Source organism: Taudactylus pleione, unplaced genomic scaffold (genome assembly GCF_031769625.1).
Source record: "Taudactylus pleione unplaced genomic scaffold, aTauple2 ptg000016l, whole genome shotgun sequence".
Lineage (NCBI taxonomy): Eukaryota > Metazoa > Chordata > Amphibia > Anura > Myobatrachidae > Taudactylus > Taudactylus pleione.
This window is the reverse complement of record NW_028284418.1, coordinates 43,358,561-43,372,932: the sequence shown is the minus strand read 5'-3', so window position 1 is coordinate 43,372,932 and position 14,372 is coordinate 43,358,561. Positions and strand designations below refer to the sequence as shown.

The 14,372-nt window shown below is 42.7% G+C and overlaps 2 protein-coding genes across 3 annotated transcripts in view; both read left to right on the top strand.

Annotated features, from left to right (window-relative positions):
• Nucleotides 1-755, top strand: part of LOC148541982 (beta-microseminoprotein-like) — a 100,147-nt gene extending 99,392 nt beyond the window's left edge. For both annotated transcript variants that reach the window (XM_088475747.1, XM_088475746.1), the window contains exon 4: nt 508-755. In XM_088475747.1, the coding sequence (XP_088331873.1) occupies nt 508-637 (130 nt within the window). In that variant the 3' untranslated portion in view covers nt 638-755. The remainder of the gene's footprint in view (nt 1-507) is intronic.
• The window catches only part of LOC148541981 (beta-microseminoprotein-like), a 181,333-nt gene that overhangs the window by 99,391 nt on the left and 67,570 nt on the right, over nt 1-14,372 (top strand). The gene's annotated exons all lie outside the window — the stretch shown is intronic.

The following is a 14,372-nucleotide window of genomic DNA, read 5'->3' as shown; positions in this document are numbered from 1 at the left end:
CCACAAAATTCAGTTTTTTCCCGCCAAAAATCGGGTCTCAAAAAGAGGCAAAACGTCATCTTTCATGGACAGACATCATCATATCTGGACAAAAGTCTATGAAAGATAATGTTTATCCATGAAAGATGACGTTTTGCCTCTTTCTGAGACCCGATTTTGGCGGGAAAAATCTGAATTTGGTGGGAAAATCTGAACTAATCCGAGTCTGCACATCCCTAGTAATTTCATCTGTGCTCTACTTTTGCCCTATAAGCATACATATGCACACACTTATTTTGGATTTTGTACTGTTTGTCCACTGTCAAGCACCTGAACACATGACACATTTCATTGTTGCACTCCCGCAAGTTTCTCAGAGGTGAAATGGCATTTCAGCTCTAAGAAAGTTGCTGGAGTAATGGAGGGAAGAGAGAGAAAGAGCCTATGTATACAAGTCCCTACATTATATATTTCTTTATTGCTTTGTAATGTTCTCTAAAGAAATACTGTATTTTTTGTTTTATTTAGTATTGCTAAACCAGTCAGATATGACCGGAAAACGTGTAAGTTCGTCTTTAACAAAGAGACCTGTTCCTACGACCTGGTACCGAATAAGGATCCAACAAAGCAGTGCAAAGGGTATTCCAAGGTGGGATAAATACATTGTGTACAAAAGCCACCTCCAGACTCATCTGATTTGTGAAGACACCAGATGTGGTTTATCTTATCCGAATGGTCTATAATATAAATAAAAAAGTATCTGCAAACATTAAAAACTGTCAGATTGTCTTATTCATAAAGGAACAGAATAAATATTTATCTCCATCAACTATGAGAAGTTATATATGATTAATTAACCCCTGAGCTTCTACCAATATGCCCCGAATATGACCCCCTAAGCACAACCATCAGATTACTTTATTATTGGTGTTTTAAAAGTAAGTTTTTATTTTAATATTTTGTATTTATAGCATGCCATACATGTACAAGATTGCAATTCACATAGTTGCTCAACAAATTTAGATTGGGTTTGGAAATACAGATCGGCATTCAGAATGTTGCCAAACAGAAGGAGGACCCCAGTATGTTGAACCCAAAATGCCGGCGTGGTATTACTGCGCTATAAAGCATCATTACCGACTTTAAACATGATGGAAAACATGCTTTACAGTGCAGTACTGGTGTGCTGGCATGTCGAGTTTGACATACTGCTGTCCTCCTTCTGCTTGTATATTAAGTGTTGATAAGCAAACTGCATCCTATTTAGAATATATTAGACCAAGTCAGATGAATCTGTGGTCGCTGCAACCTACTTACTAGCTCTTACTAATATGAGCAATCACCCGTGTATGCCAAACATCTATACATCTGCTTATGGAATCCCATCCCATACACTGTTTTCCCATCAGCAGCCGAAACTTTCATCATTGTTATATCGACATGCACAGGGGCGGATTGGGATGGAAAACCAGCGTGGGAAATTTCTGGAAGCAGCCCTCATGGGGGCGGGTCTATTGAGGGGGTGGGTCTGTTGAGGAGGTGGGGTCTGTGGAGGAGGGCAGGATACTCTCTCCTCTTAGGGCCTGGGGGGCTTTTGCAAGCCACTGAGGGGAGCAGGATCGGCAACAGAAATCTTGTGAATGATAAACTTTTTGGGGTCCCACATCCCTTTGAACTAGGTACAGGTCTGTCAGTTTGGAAGTCTTTTTTCTTACCTATATTGTGGTTTCTCTGCAATGGGGTTAACCTCTGAAGAATTTGAGCCTCTCTGGGCAGCGTCCTCAACCAGTATTCACTCTTCATGTAGATCACACTGTCCGGAAGATGCCTGTTTATGTAGAAATATAACCAATGTCATCATTATAACCATATAATGTATTGTTACAGAAGATTTTGTGCAGGGCAAAATGTGAATTTCCCTGATCAAACAATTTCTGTGTTTTTTCAAGCCCCAGTATTACTCCAGACCCCCTTATGTCTCTCCATCCTCAGGCCCCATGTGGTTCTCCAGGGTCCCTGTGCCTCTCCATCTCCAGGCCTCCATGTCTCTCTCCAGGACCCCCTGCATCTCTCCAGGCCAACTTGTAGCTCTCAACCTCACTCCCCCAGCCCCAGTGTGTCTCGCCCTATTCCCCCAGACCCAGTGTGTCTCTCAATCCCATTCCCTCAGACCCAGTGTGTCTCTCATCCTCAATCCCCCAGCATGTCTCAGCCTCTTTCCTCAGACCCAGTGTGTCTCTCATCCTCATTCCACCAGGGTGTCTCAGCCTCATTCCTCAGACCCAGTGTGCCTCAGCCCCATTCCCTCAGACCCAGTGTGTCTCTCATCCTCATGGTCCCAGTGTGCCTCAGCCTCATTCCTCAGACCCAGTGTGTGTCTCTCAGACCCATTCCCCCAGCCTGTGTTTGTCTCAACCCCATTCCCCAGCCCCAGTGTGTGTCTCAGCCCCAGTGTGTCAGCCTCATTCCCCCCAGCACCAGTGTGTGTCTCAGCCCCGGTGTGTCTCAACCCCATTCCCCAGCCCCAGTTTGTCTCAGCCCCAGTGTGTCAGCCTCATTCATCCTAACCCCAGTGTGTATCTCAGCCCCATTCCCCCCAGACCCAGTGTGTGTCTCAGCCCCAGTGTGCCCTAGCCTCATTCCTCCTAGCCCCAGTGTATCAGTTCCAGTGTGGCCTAGCCCCAGTGTATCAGTTCCAGTATGCACTAGCCCCAGTGTATCAGTTCCAGTGTGCCCTAGCCTCATTCCACCAGCTCCAGTATTTCTCTCAAACTTGCAAACCCACCCCCCTATCCCCCCCCGTACAGCCACCGCCGCCGCCACGTACTTGCAGCTCCATCCTATGCCCTTTGCTTGTCTTGGCCATGTGGCACAGCGTCACTGTGTCCTGGAGGTGAGGAGATGGGCCGGGCCGCAGAGGGGCTGCACAGAGGCGGAGCCATCAGTGATGACTGACAGGCTCCGCAAAGGCTTGTGGGAGGAGCGGCAGCAGCTCCCCTGTCAGCCTTTTTTCTTTTTCCATCAGCAGTGTTTGCGTTTGCGCATGCGCTGCTGAAGTTGCAGAGCTGCCCTCTAATCGCGGCAGTGGGGTGCTGGGTGGGCACCGGCTACTATGGGGACCGGCCCAGCGGGAACCAGCCCGGTTTCCTGGTGGCCCAATCCGCCCCTGGACATGCATCCACTCCATGCTGGGTACAAAAGATCTGTGGAAATAGGCATCCCATCGCCATCTGTACACTATTGAAGCTAGCTTACACACCCACGACACTCCTCCAGTTCCGTAAGTCCCCATGGTAGTTGCCCAGTTACTGCCCAGAAATGCTCATTTCACGGAAAAAGTGGTCCTATCGTCTATGCGCACCTGCATTCTCCATCCATGTGCACATGCCTGATTCTGCGCATAAACCTTAACTGATTACTTTATGACAGCCCATGTGCATTATGCTACAATCCACTAGAGGTATCCGCAAGCCCACTTGCATCCAACTCAGAATCAGGCATTAAAGAGCAACTTATACAGTTAGAAAAGCTAAAAAGTTATTTTATTTTTCAATTTATATGAAAGGTGAAAGATAAGAAGATAAGTGGAAGGAGGAGACAGATTTCACTGGAACTAAAGGGGAAATGGGGAATGAGGAAATTATTAAGTAACAAACCACCCAAGTTTTGTGTAAGTTTGTTAGTGTCATTAACTCTTAGTATATTCCATTAACACAACAAACTAAGGGGAATATTTATTAACGAGTGATATTCTTTTTCTCACTCATTACTAATCTTAAATTTAGCTCCAACCAATCAGCTCCTAACGTTCATGTGTTTGAAAAATGACAGTTAGGAGCTGATTGGTTGGAGCACCATTTAAGATTAGTAGCGAGTGATAACAAGAATATCGCTTGTTGATAAATATGCGCCCAAATGTGAGAGATCATTATGTTATAGTAAGGAGAGTCTGGATCTTTTCAATCTCTCATTATTTAAGACTGTGCAGCATTGCACATATGTTGCACCAATATATTGTTTGGTTTACTGAGTGTTTTAATAGGTTGACTGTCACGTCTGAGGGTTGGTTTTGGGTTGGAACAGGCATGGGAGACTGAAGAGGAGATTTGAGAGGCGTGGACTTAGGTGGTTTGACCAGGACCTCCTCATGTATAGATGTGAGGAGGTAGAGATATAGCAGAGAATGATGGGCCCAAAGGCGAGAACAAGAATGGAATGTCTTTATTGAACAGCAGGTTGGAATGGAACTGAATACATACTACTAAATGAATGAGCAGAATCGGATTGGGGATGATGATGCTGGATTGAGAGCTGGATAGGTTTGAGAACGATGTTGATGATTTGAAGAACTTGATGGAATTGAATTTGATGTTGAAGAATTGATGAACTTGATCGGTTTGAGACCGATGTTGAAGAATTGAAGAACTTAATTGATATGAGTCCAATATAAATGAATTGATGAACATGATTGGTTGGGACCGATGTTGACGAATTGAAGAACTTAATTGGTAAGAGTCAGATGTTGGAAGCATCGGATGAGCCCGATGGTTGGAGGTATCAGCTGGAACTGATGGTTGCTGTAAGAACAAGTCTCAGTGGTAAAACCAGACTGGTGAGCAAAATGGTATAGGAGACTTGTATACCAGATCTAGGAACTGGATATAATGGATTGGGACCATTCAGCTAAAGAGTAACTTGGAGCTCAGCACTGAGCTGTAGCTTCAGCAAGTAGTGATGTTGTACTGGCACAGAGGCCAGTCAGGAAATGGAATTCATAGGGGAGGATCCCTAGGGATTGGATGCTGCGATCAGCTGGTCTGGGAGCAGCACTTCAGGAGTCAGGAGTCCAACATGGCTGCACCCATGTTGTTCTGGTGGGAACTCTGGCGTGCAGTTTGTATACCATCGTGCTGGGAGCAATGTGCAGTGTGAGCGTAATTCTGAGCTATCTGGGAGTGAGGCATAGCACAATTGAATCTCAACTCTAGCCCAGACAGGCACCGGAGAGGTAAAAAGGTGGTTTTAAGTGTTCAGGGTGTGACATTGACAAAGTAGAAAGATGAGAGGGTCAACAATAATCTTGGATCAAGTAAAATGTTGGTGGCATTCTCGCCAAACATGCATTAGTTTACCAACATTAGACCTGGTGTGATAGATCTTTGGTAGTTTAGAGGGAACCATCTTGTATATATCTTACAGTTATTTTATTTCAAGGATGTATTTATGGATGACTTGGCAATTCATTGTCTGGTGAGAAACCATCCTAAATCCCTTTCCCAGGTTGATTTAGACATTTCAAGTTGATACGTTGTGGGGGATAAGATGGTAGGATAGAACAGGGAAATGGTTCCCCAACTGCCTACTGAATATACAGTAGACATTTTTTTGGAGCAATAATTTGGCCTTGAATGAATCCCTTGACCTGTTGGTATTAAAAATGAATAGTTTATCACAGAAATCATCTATTCATGCCACATGGAGATTCAGTTTGGTACATCTTAGTGGCAAAAATATATTGGGTCATTACTTTTTTTTTACATCAATGAATTGTATTGGCGTTTAGAAAACAAATATGGGGAAAGTGATACAGAACAAAGAATAGGAAGTATGGAAGAGTTGGGAACCACAGTTCACACATAAGGATAAACATAGCACATAAAGAAACACATACACAAATAATAAACACTAGAAAACCAACAGGCATCATAAAGGAGATAAAATCCATGTATAACATTGGCACCACAATAGAGATCATTCAGTGGATGTAGAGGGAAGAGCCAAAGGTAAGTCAGCTCCCTCTCTGTCTATCAAAAACTTGTGCCACTGAAACCATTTAAGTAATGGAGATGAAGCTGAGGTTAAATATGAGATTCCCAACTTCTCCATCTCAAAGGCAAATTAGAACTTGTGGGTATGATTCTACCAAGAGAAGGTGGGGAGCATTCTTCCGAATTTGAGCTATGGCATTTTGTTTGCGACTAAGATATTTCTTAGCACATAACGATCTTGTTTTGGGAATCCAGAGAATAATTGTGTTAAAGTGCAATTAAAGCCAGGGGCTGTAAGCTGCGTTCTAAAACTTTAGAAATTACAGGTGTGTCCATGCTCATCCTTGCTGTAGTCGCAGCAAACAGGCAACCTACAGTAGTTGCGGCATGAAAATAGCATGATTTGGTGTGGTAAGGCACAAGAGGATCCACAGCATGCAATACACAACTTCACCACTGGGTGGCGATTGCTCCACTAATAAAAACTACTGAGCTGAATAATACAGCAGTGGATGGACATGGCACTACAGAATACAATAGTAAGCCCTGACAGGCGGGCCAATCATGCACAGTACTGCACAGTGTAAACAATCTTTTAATACACTGTAGTAATATTACACGGCAGGCTATTTTATTAAAGACTGCACGTGCGATTACTTGTGCCATGTACATTGTTCTGCAAGTGCCTAGCAGCAATTATGGCAATGATGTGCGGCACTCACACAGTGCTGACATGCCTTACAAATGAATAGTGGGGGTGAGGGGTGCTCTATGAAATCAACACTCAACTAAAATTCTCAGCAAAAAGGTCTGTTTAAATTAGACACTGGGCCAAATGTAATAGGGTGAGAGTTTAGAAAATGTCAGAGTTTAGCAGTAAACTCTCACATTGGTTGAATTTTATCTTCAAAATGGGAAAACATCTGGATGAAATTTTAAATCGTGAGAGTTTTAGGGGTAAATTTACTAAGGTTCGAGATAAGTCGAGATGACCATCTCAGGTGATTTATTGATTTTTTCCCTGCTTGCAAATTTACTAAAGGCAAAGTCGGGTGAGTTAGAGAGAGATTTCTCTCATCTCACTCGTAAAACTCGGGTGAGATAGCAATCTCGAATCTTATCACCATCAGGCCAAATCGGAAGTAGTTTTCATCAAAAACATACATCTCTCAAATTTACCAAAAATCAGGATGACAAGCTCCAGTGAGATAGGAGCAAACTCTCTGTCAAAATCACTTTTCAAACTCTCAACCCCCTGAGCTGCGAGATGGTCAGAAACATACACAAATCATTGTGATTTGTGTATGTTTCTTTCTGTAAATGTTGAAAATAGGGATAATATGAAAAAAAAAATGATGTGAGGTCCCCCCCCCCAAGAGATTAACCAGCCCCGGGCTTGCCAGCCTGTCCTGGTTCTTAATTTACAGGGAAAAAAATGTGTAGGGCTCCACTGTAAATTACGAACCAGCAACAGGAAGCAGGGACAGAGCTAGTTTTAAATATACAGAGAAAAAAAATGACGTGAGGTTCCCCATATATTTAAAACCAGCCCTGGACCCTTTCTAATGGGGGACTGATGCCACAGCCAGGGGTGCTCTTTCACCGGGCCCCCCAGCCGCAGCATCAGCCCTGACCGTTAGTAAGCCTAGGCCAGGAATCCCTGGGGAGTTGGTGACTTCCCCAATAAAGGGGTCACCCTCTCCAGTGCACCCCTGGCCTAGGCTGATAGCCCGGGGCTATCCCCGCCACCCCTGGGTGGTGGGTGGCGGGTTGATATTGTTAGGAGTAGTGTAATAATAAAATTTTTCATCATTGTCTTTACAGTGGAAATACAGGTCCCAGCAAGCCTCCCCCGCATGCTGGTATTTGGAGAACCACAAGTACCAGCATGCGGGGCATTAAGGGCCCACTGGTCCCTGTACTGGTCCACCCACAAACGGCACTTCCTGTCAATCAATATCGTAAGGGTATGCATACACACTGCATGTAATCTGCGTACCCTTACCTGATTGCACTAGCTAGTTCGCACATGGCCATCACACATACACATGACACAAAAGCCCATCGCTGGCAGCGGTAAGCTGCCAGCAACAGAGCGGAGGATTCCGCTGAGGAGGGGAATGTCACTGGACCTCACTGGAGGGGTAAGTAATGTTAAATACCAGTGGCATTTACATGGGTATTACTGCAATTCTAAATTAAGTATGCCAGTTGTACCAAGTCCTTTGTCTATATTTAATTTGGAAACTCTGTTGATACAAAACAATGTAAATAATAAATGTACAGTTAATAAACTTGTAACAAAGGGAGCTTCCTTGTCTTTTTTGACAATCACATTTCAGAATGAACTTATTTGTGCCAAATACAATGCAGTCTGATGCTTTTATTCAAGTTAAAGGTAACAGAACTGTATAACTATATCTTACACATTGCTAGTAATAGTGGTTTCTTTAAGTTACTGTACTGAATTTGTAAACAGCTATTGTAAACACTAAGCTATAAAAAAGAATGAACTTTACCTTGCATAAACCAAAGACCACAAAGTAAACAAAAAAATACAAGTAGGGACTGAAATACTGTAACATTTTACAGTTTATTTGTAGCAGTTTCTGCTAATTTTCAAAATATGTTAATTTACATATTTTCTATGTACAGTATGACATTTTTGGTTTCCCTCTAAAACATTCCTGCCCGTTGTACATATACATTAGTTGTAAAAGTTTGTTCTGGCCAAACTTTTACGTGGGCTAAATCTGTAGATCACACACTCCTGAGTGCAGTACTATACTTTGGGAGTTGTACAAGAATCGATTTAATTGTTTCCAAGTCTCACAGTGCATATGTTATCTTTAATGAGGGAGTGAGGACTTGTTTAAGAACCTAGATATGAAAAAAAAAACAGTTTAGCTTTCACTAGTTAAAGAAAATCTATAGTTCATATTGATTACGTCTTACAAATTATTAAGGTCTACATTAAATACCTTTAATATTGGTTATTGATAATGCTTACAGTAGCCACATATGCATTTTACACAATTAGCTACAATTGCTAATTTAGGGTCTGATTCAAAGTGTGACACTCTTTAAGAGCGCTCGCTCTGAATCAGGGCGGTTTTTTTTTGTTTGTTTGCGGCCTCCTGGCCACTCGCTAAGCTGTGGGTGACCACCCACAGCTTTTGCGAGTGGCCAGGTGATGGTCAAGATGGTCGCGACCATCGGGGCTTGCGACAAGACCTCTGTGGTAGGGTCTCATCCATCGCAAGCCCCAGAGAGCTTCCTGCTCTAGCAGAGCAGGAAGCTCTCCACTGACATCACCAGTGATGTCAGTGGTGCCTCCCACAAACGGCAGGTGTTCCTTTGGGAACGCCTCCATTTGTGTAGCCACCCCCCTCCCCGCCTACAAAACGGGGCGAGCTGTCGATCAACAGCCACCCCTTTCGTAGTGAGTCTCGAAGCGAGAGAATTTCTCTCTCACTCCGGGGCTTGCACATGCGTGTGCCGCGCGTGCGCAGTACCCCACCATCGACCCGCTTGTTCACGAGTGGGTCTGAATCAGGCCCTTTGTGCCTTATGACTTTTGTTAACTTCAGTATATGTCTTAGGGTGTACTCTCATTTTTGCACTGCCATTTTTACCTTCTCTTAATATTATTATACTGTAAGTTATTTTTTTATGCTATTATTTCTCAATGTACAGTGCTGCATAATATATTGGAATTTTATAAATAAGAGATAATGTAAAATGTTAAACTAAAGCAAAAACTTTAAAATTATTAGGCTCAAAAGCATATATACAACTTAACTGGACATCTTTTTTAATATTGATAGTTGAAATGTGTCAAGGTCAAGAAAGTACAAATATTAGTGACATTGCTACCCAAGTGTGATGCTGTGGTCAACATTTGCTTTGAATCATTAGAAAAGGCATTGCTCAATATTGGCCAATCATGGATTTCACAGAGCTAAAATAACACATCCAAAGTTCATTTTGTTTAGTATCTGCAGGGAACATTCCACAATGGTAAGTTCATTCTGACTCTTGTAAATAGTATTAACATACTAAAATTGACAAATCTTAACTAAATAAATAACAAATGTATCAATATTCTACAAAAGCTGTCAACAATTGCATAGATCAATGACTTGCCCCTATGGATAAATCCCTGGGGGATTTCTATTGAATGCAATGTGCTGCCTGGTCACTGTGGTGATGGCCAGCTGTGCACATATCGGGCAGTTATGATAGTTTTCCCAACTTTTCCCTCTGAGCTGGATTGGTTTGAGAACGATGTTGATGATTTGAAGAACTTGATGGAATTGAATTTGATGTTGAAGAATTGATGAACTTGATCAGTTTGAGACCGATGTTGAAGAATTGATGAACTTGATCGGTTTGAGACCGATGTTGAAGAATTGAAGAACTTAATTGATATGAGTCCAATATAAATGAATTGATGAACATGATTGGTTGGGACCGATGTTGACGAATTGAAGAACTTAATTGGTAAGAGTCAGATGTTTTAAGCATCGGATGAGCCCGATGGTTGGAGGTATCAGCTGGAACCGATGGTTGCTGTAAGAACAAGACTCAGTGGTAAATCCAGACTGGTGAGCAAGATGGTATAGGAGACTTGTATACCAGATCTAGGAACTGGATATAATGGATTGGGACCATTCAGCTAAAGAGTAACTTGGAGCTCAGCACTGAGCTGTAACTTCAGCAAGAAGTGATGTTGTACTGGCACAGAGGCCAGTCAGGAAATGGAATTCATAGGGAAGGATCCCTAGGGATTGGATGCTGCGATCATCTGGTCTGGGAGCAGCACTTCAGGAGTCAGGAGTCCAACATGGCTGCACCCATGTTGTTCTGGTGGGAACTCTGGCGTGCAGTTTGTATACCATCGTGCTGGGAGCAATGTGCAGTGTGAGCGTAACTCTGAGCTATCTGGGAGTGAGGCATAGCACAATTGAATCTCAACTCTAGCCCAGACAGGCACCGGAGAGGTAAAAAGGTGGTTTTAAGTGTTCAGGGTGTGACATTGACAAAGTAGAAAGATGAGAGGGTCAACAATAATCTTGGATCAAGTAAAATGTTGGTGGCATTCCCACCAAACATGCATTAGTTTACCAACATTAGACCTGGTGTGATAGATCTTTGGTAGTTTAGAGGGAACCATCTTGTATATATCTTACAGTTATTTTATTTCAAGGATGTATTTATGGATGACTTGGCAATTCATTGTCTGGTGAGAAACCATCCTAAATCCCTTTCCCAGGTTGATTTAGACATTTCAAGTTGATACGTTGTGGGGGATAAGATGGTAGGATAGAACAGGGAAATGGTTCCCCAACTGCCTACTGAATATACAGCAGACATTTTTTTGGAGCAATAATTTGGCCTTGAATGAATCCCTTGACCTGTTGGTATTAAAAATGAATAGTTTATCACAGAAATCAACTATTCATGCCACATGGAGATTCAGTTTGGTACATCTTAGTGGCAAAAATATATTGGGTCATTACTTTATTTTACATCAATGAATTGTATTGGCGTTTAGAAAACAAATATGGGGAAAGTGATACAGAACAAAGAATAGGGAAGTATGGAAGAGTTGGGAACCACAGTTCACACATAAGGATAAACATAGCACATAAAGAAACACATACACAAATAATAAACACTAGAAAACCAACAGGCATCATAAAGGAGATAAAATCCATGTATAACATTGGCACCACAATAGAGATCATTCAGTGGATGTAGAGGGAAGAGCCAAAGGTAAGTCAGCTCCCTCTCTGTCTATCAAAAACTTGTGCCACTGAAACCATTTAAGTAATGGAGATGAAGCTGAGGTTAAATATGAGATTCCCAACTTCTCCATCTCAAAGGCAAATTAGAACTTGGCTATGATTCTACCAAGAGAAGGTGGGGAGCATTCTTCCGAATTTGAGCTATGGCATTTTGTTTGCGACTAAGATATTTCTTAGCACATAACGATCTTGTTTTGGGAATCCAGAGAATAATTGTGTTAAAGTGCAATTAAAGCCAGGGGCTGTAAGCTGCATTCTAAAACTTTAGAAATTACAGGTGTGTCCACGCTCATCCTTGCTGTAGTCACAGCAAACAGGCAACCTACAGTAGTTGCGGCATGAAAATAGCATGGCTTGGTGTGGTAAGGCACAAGAGGATCCACAGCATGCAATACACAACTTCACCACTGGGTGGCGATTGCTCCACTAATAAAAACTACTGAGCTGAATAATACAGCAGTGGATGGACATGGCACTACAGAATACAATAGTAAGCCCTGACAGGCGGGCCAATCATACACAGTACTGCACAGTATAAGCAATCTTTTAATACACTGTAGTAATATTACACGGCAGGTTATTTTATTAAAGACTGCACGTGCGATTACTTGTGCCATGCACATTGTTCTGCAAGCGCCTAGCAGCAATTATGGCAATGATGTGCGGCACTCACACAGTGCTGACATGCCTTACAAATGAATAGTGGGGGTGAGGGGTGCTCTATGAAATCAACACTCAACTAAAATTCTCAGCAAAAAGGTCTGTTTAAATTAGACACTGGGCCAAATGTAATAGGGTGAGAGTTTAGAAAATGTCAGAGTTTAGCAGTAAACTCTCACATTGGTTGAATTTTATCTTCAAAATGGGAAAACATCTGGATGAAATTTTAAATCGTGAGAGTTTTAGGGGTAAATTTACTAAGTTTCGAGATAAGTCGAGATGACCATCTCAGGTGATTTATTGATTTTTTCCCTGCTTGCAAATTTACTAAAGGCAAAGTCGGGTGAGTTAGAGAGAGATTTCTCTCATCTCACTCGTAAAACTCGGGTGAGATAGCAATCTCGAATCTTATCACCATCAGGCCAAATCGGAAGTAGTTTTCATCAAAAACATACATCTCTCAAATTTACCAAAAATCAGGATGACAAGTTCAGGTGAGATAGGAGCAAACTCTCTGCCAAAATCACTTTTCAAACTCTCAACCCCCTGAGCTGCGAGATGGTCAGAAACATACACAAATCATTGTGATTTGTGTATGTTTCTTTCTGTAAATGTTGAAAATAGGGATAATATGAAAAAAAAAATGATGTGAGGTCCCCCCCCCCAAGAGATTAACCAGCCCCGGGCTTGCCAGCCTGTCCTGGTTCTTAATTTACAGGGAAAAAAATGTGTAGGGCTCCACTGTAAATTACGAACCAGCAACAGGAAGCAGGGACAGAGCTAGTTTTAAATATACAGAGAAAAAAAATTACGTGAGGTGCCCCATATATTTAAAACCTGGACCCTTTCTAATGGGGGACTGATGCCACAGCCAGGGGTGCTCTTTCACCGGGCCCCCCAGCCGCAGCATCAGCCCTGACCGTTAGTCAGCCTAGGCAAGGAATCCCTGGGGAGTTGGTGACTTCCCCAATAAATGGGGTCAACCTCTCCAGTGCACCCCTGGCCTAGGCTGATAGCCCGGGGCTATCCCCGCCACCCCTGGGTGGTGGGTGGCGGGTTGATATTGTTAGGAGTAGTGTAATAATTAGATTTTTCATCATTGTCTTTACAGTGAAAATACAGGTCCCAGCAAGCCTCCCCCGCATGCTGGTATTTGGAGAACCACAAGTACCAGCATGCGGGGCATTAAGGGCCCACTGGTCCCTGTACTGGTCCACCCACAAACGGCACTTCCTGTCAATCAATATCGTAAGGGTATGCGTACACACTGCATGTAATCTGCGTACCCTTACCTGATTGCACTAGCTAGTTCGCACATGCGCAGTGTGATGCAATAGCATGCGCAGTGCAAAACCATCGGCTGAGTGCGTGCGCTCTCTCACTTGCGTTCCTTGCTGAATCAAGCCCCCAGTCCTGACAAAAATGTGCAAAACATTGAAACGTTGACCACTGAGACATCCTGTGTACTTTTTCTTTGAATCCTCTGAGTGCCACTATCCACTGCATTTCCGGTCGCTCTACTCGAGGGCTGCGAAGAGACTTGAGGTATAATACTGGCGGTGTCTCAATGTAGATGGTTATAGTCACTCCAAAGTGTATCGGCCGCTAGGCCATCCTCAGGGAATACAGTTTGCGCCATCTTTAGTGTGGTGTCTTCTTATAGGGACTTGGGTGCGGTGCCACCTTTGTTGTGGTATAAGCATATTTCTCTCACATTTGTTGGAATTCTGGGTATTCTGTGTGGGGGCCATCTTTGTAGTGGTCAATTCTGTGCTATTGCCATGTTTCATGATGGCAATGTGTCTCCTAAATGACTTTAATTGACACTATTTCAATAACTTCTGTTATATACATTATTTTGATTCTGTTTATATATGCCAATCTAAATCATAATATTATGTTGGTCAATGTCAACCATGTGTTATAAGTATCATCCTGAAATTCTGACTTTTTGTTATCAGAATCCCTCATTCTATCAATGTTATCAGGCGGTCTGGGTTGTTAGTTCGTAATTACTGCTTTAATTTAGTTGTCTGCATTTAGTCCACACGGGTTTAAGGGTTTTCAGGGTGAAAATCCATTTTAGTTCATCTTGGTTCAACACCTTTTCAAAGTCTCCCCCCTCCAGTTGTTTTCATTTAGGGAAATCCCTAGG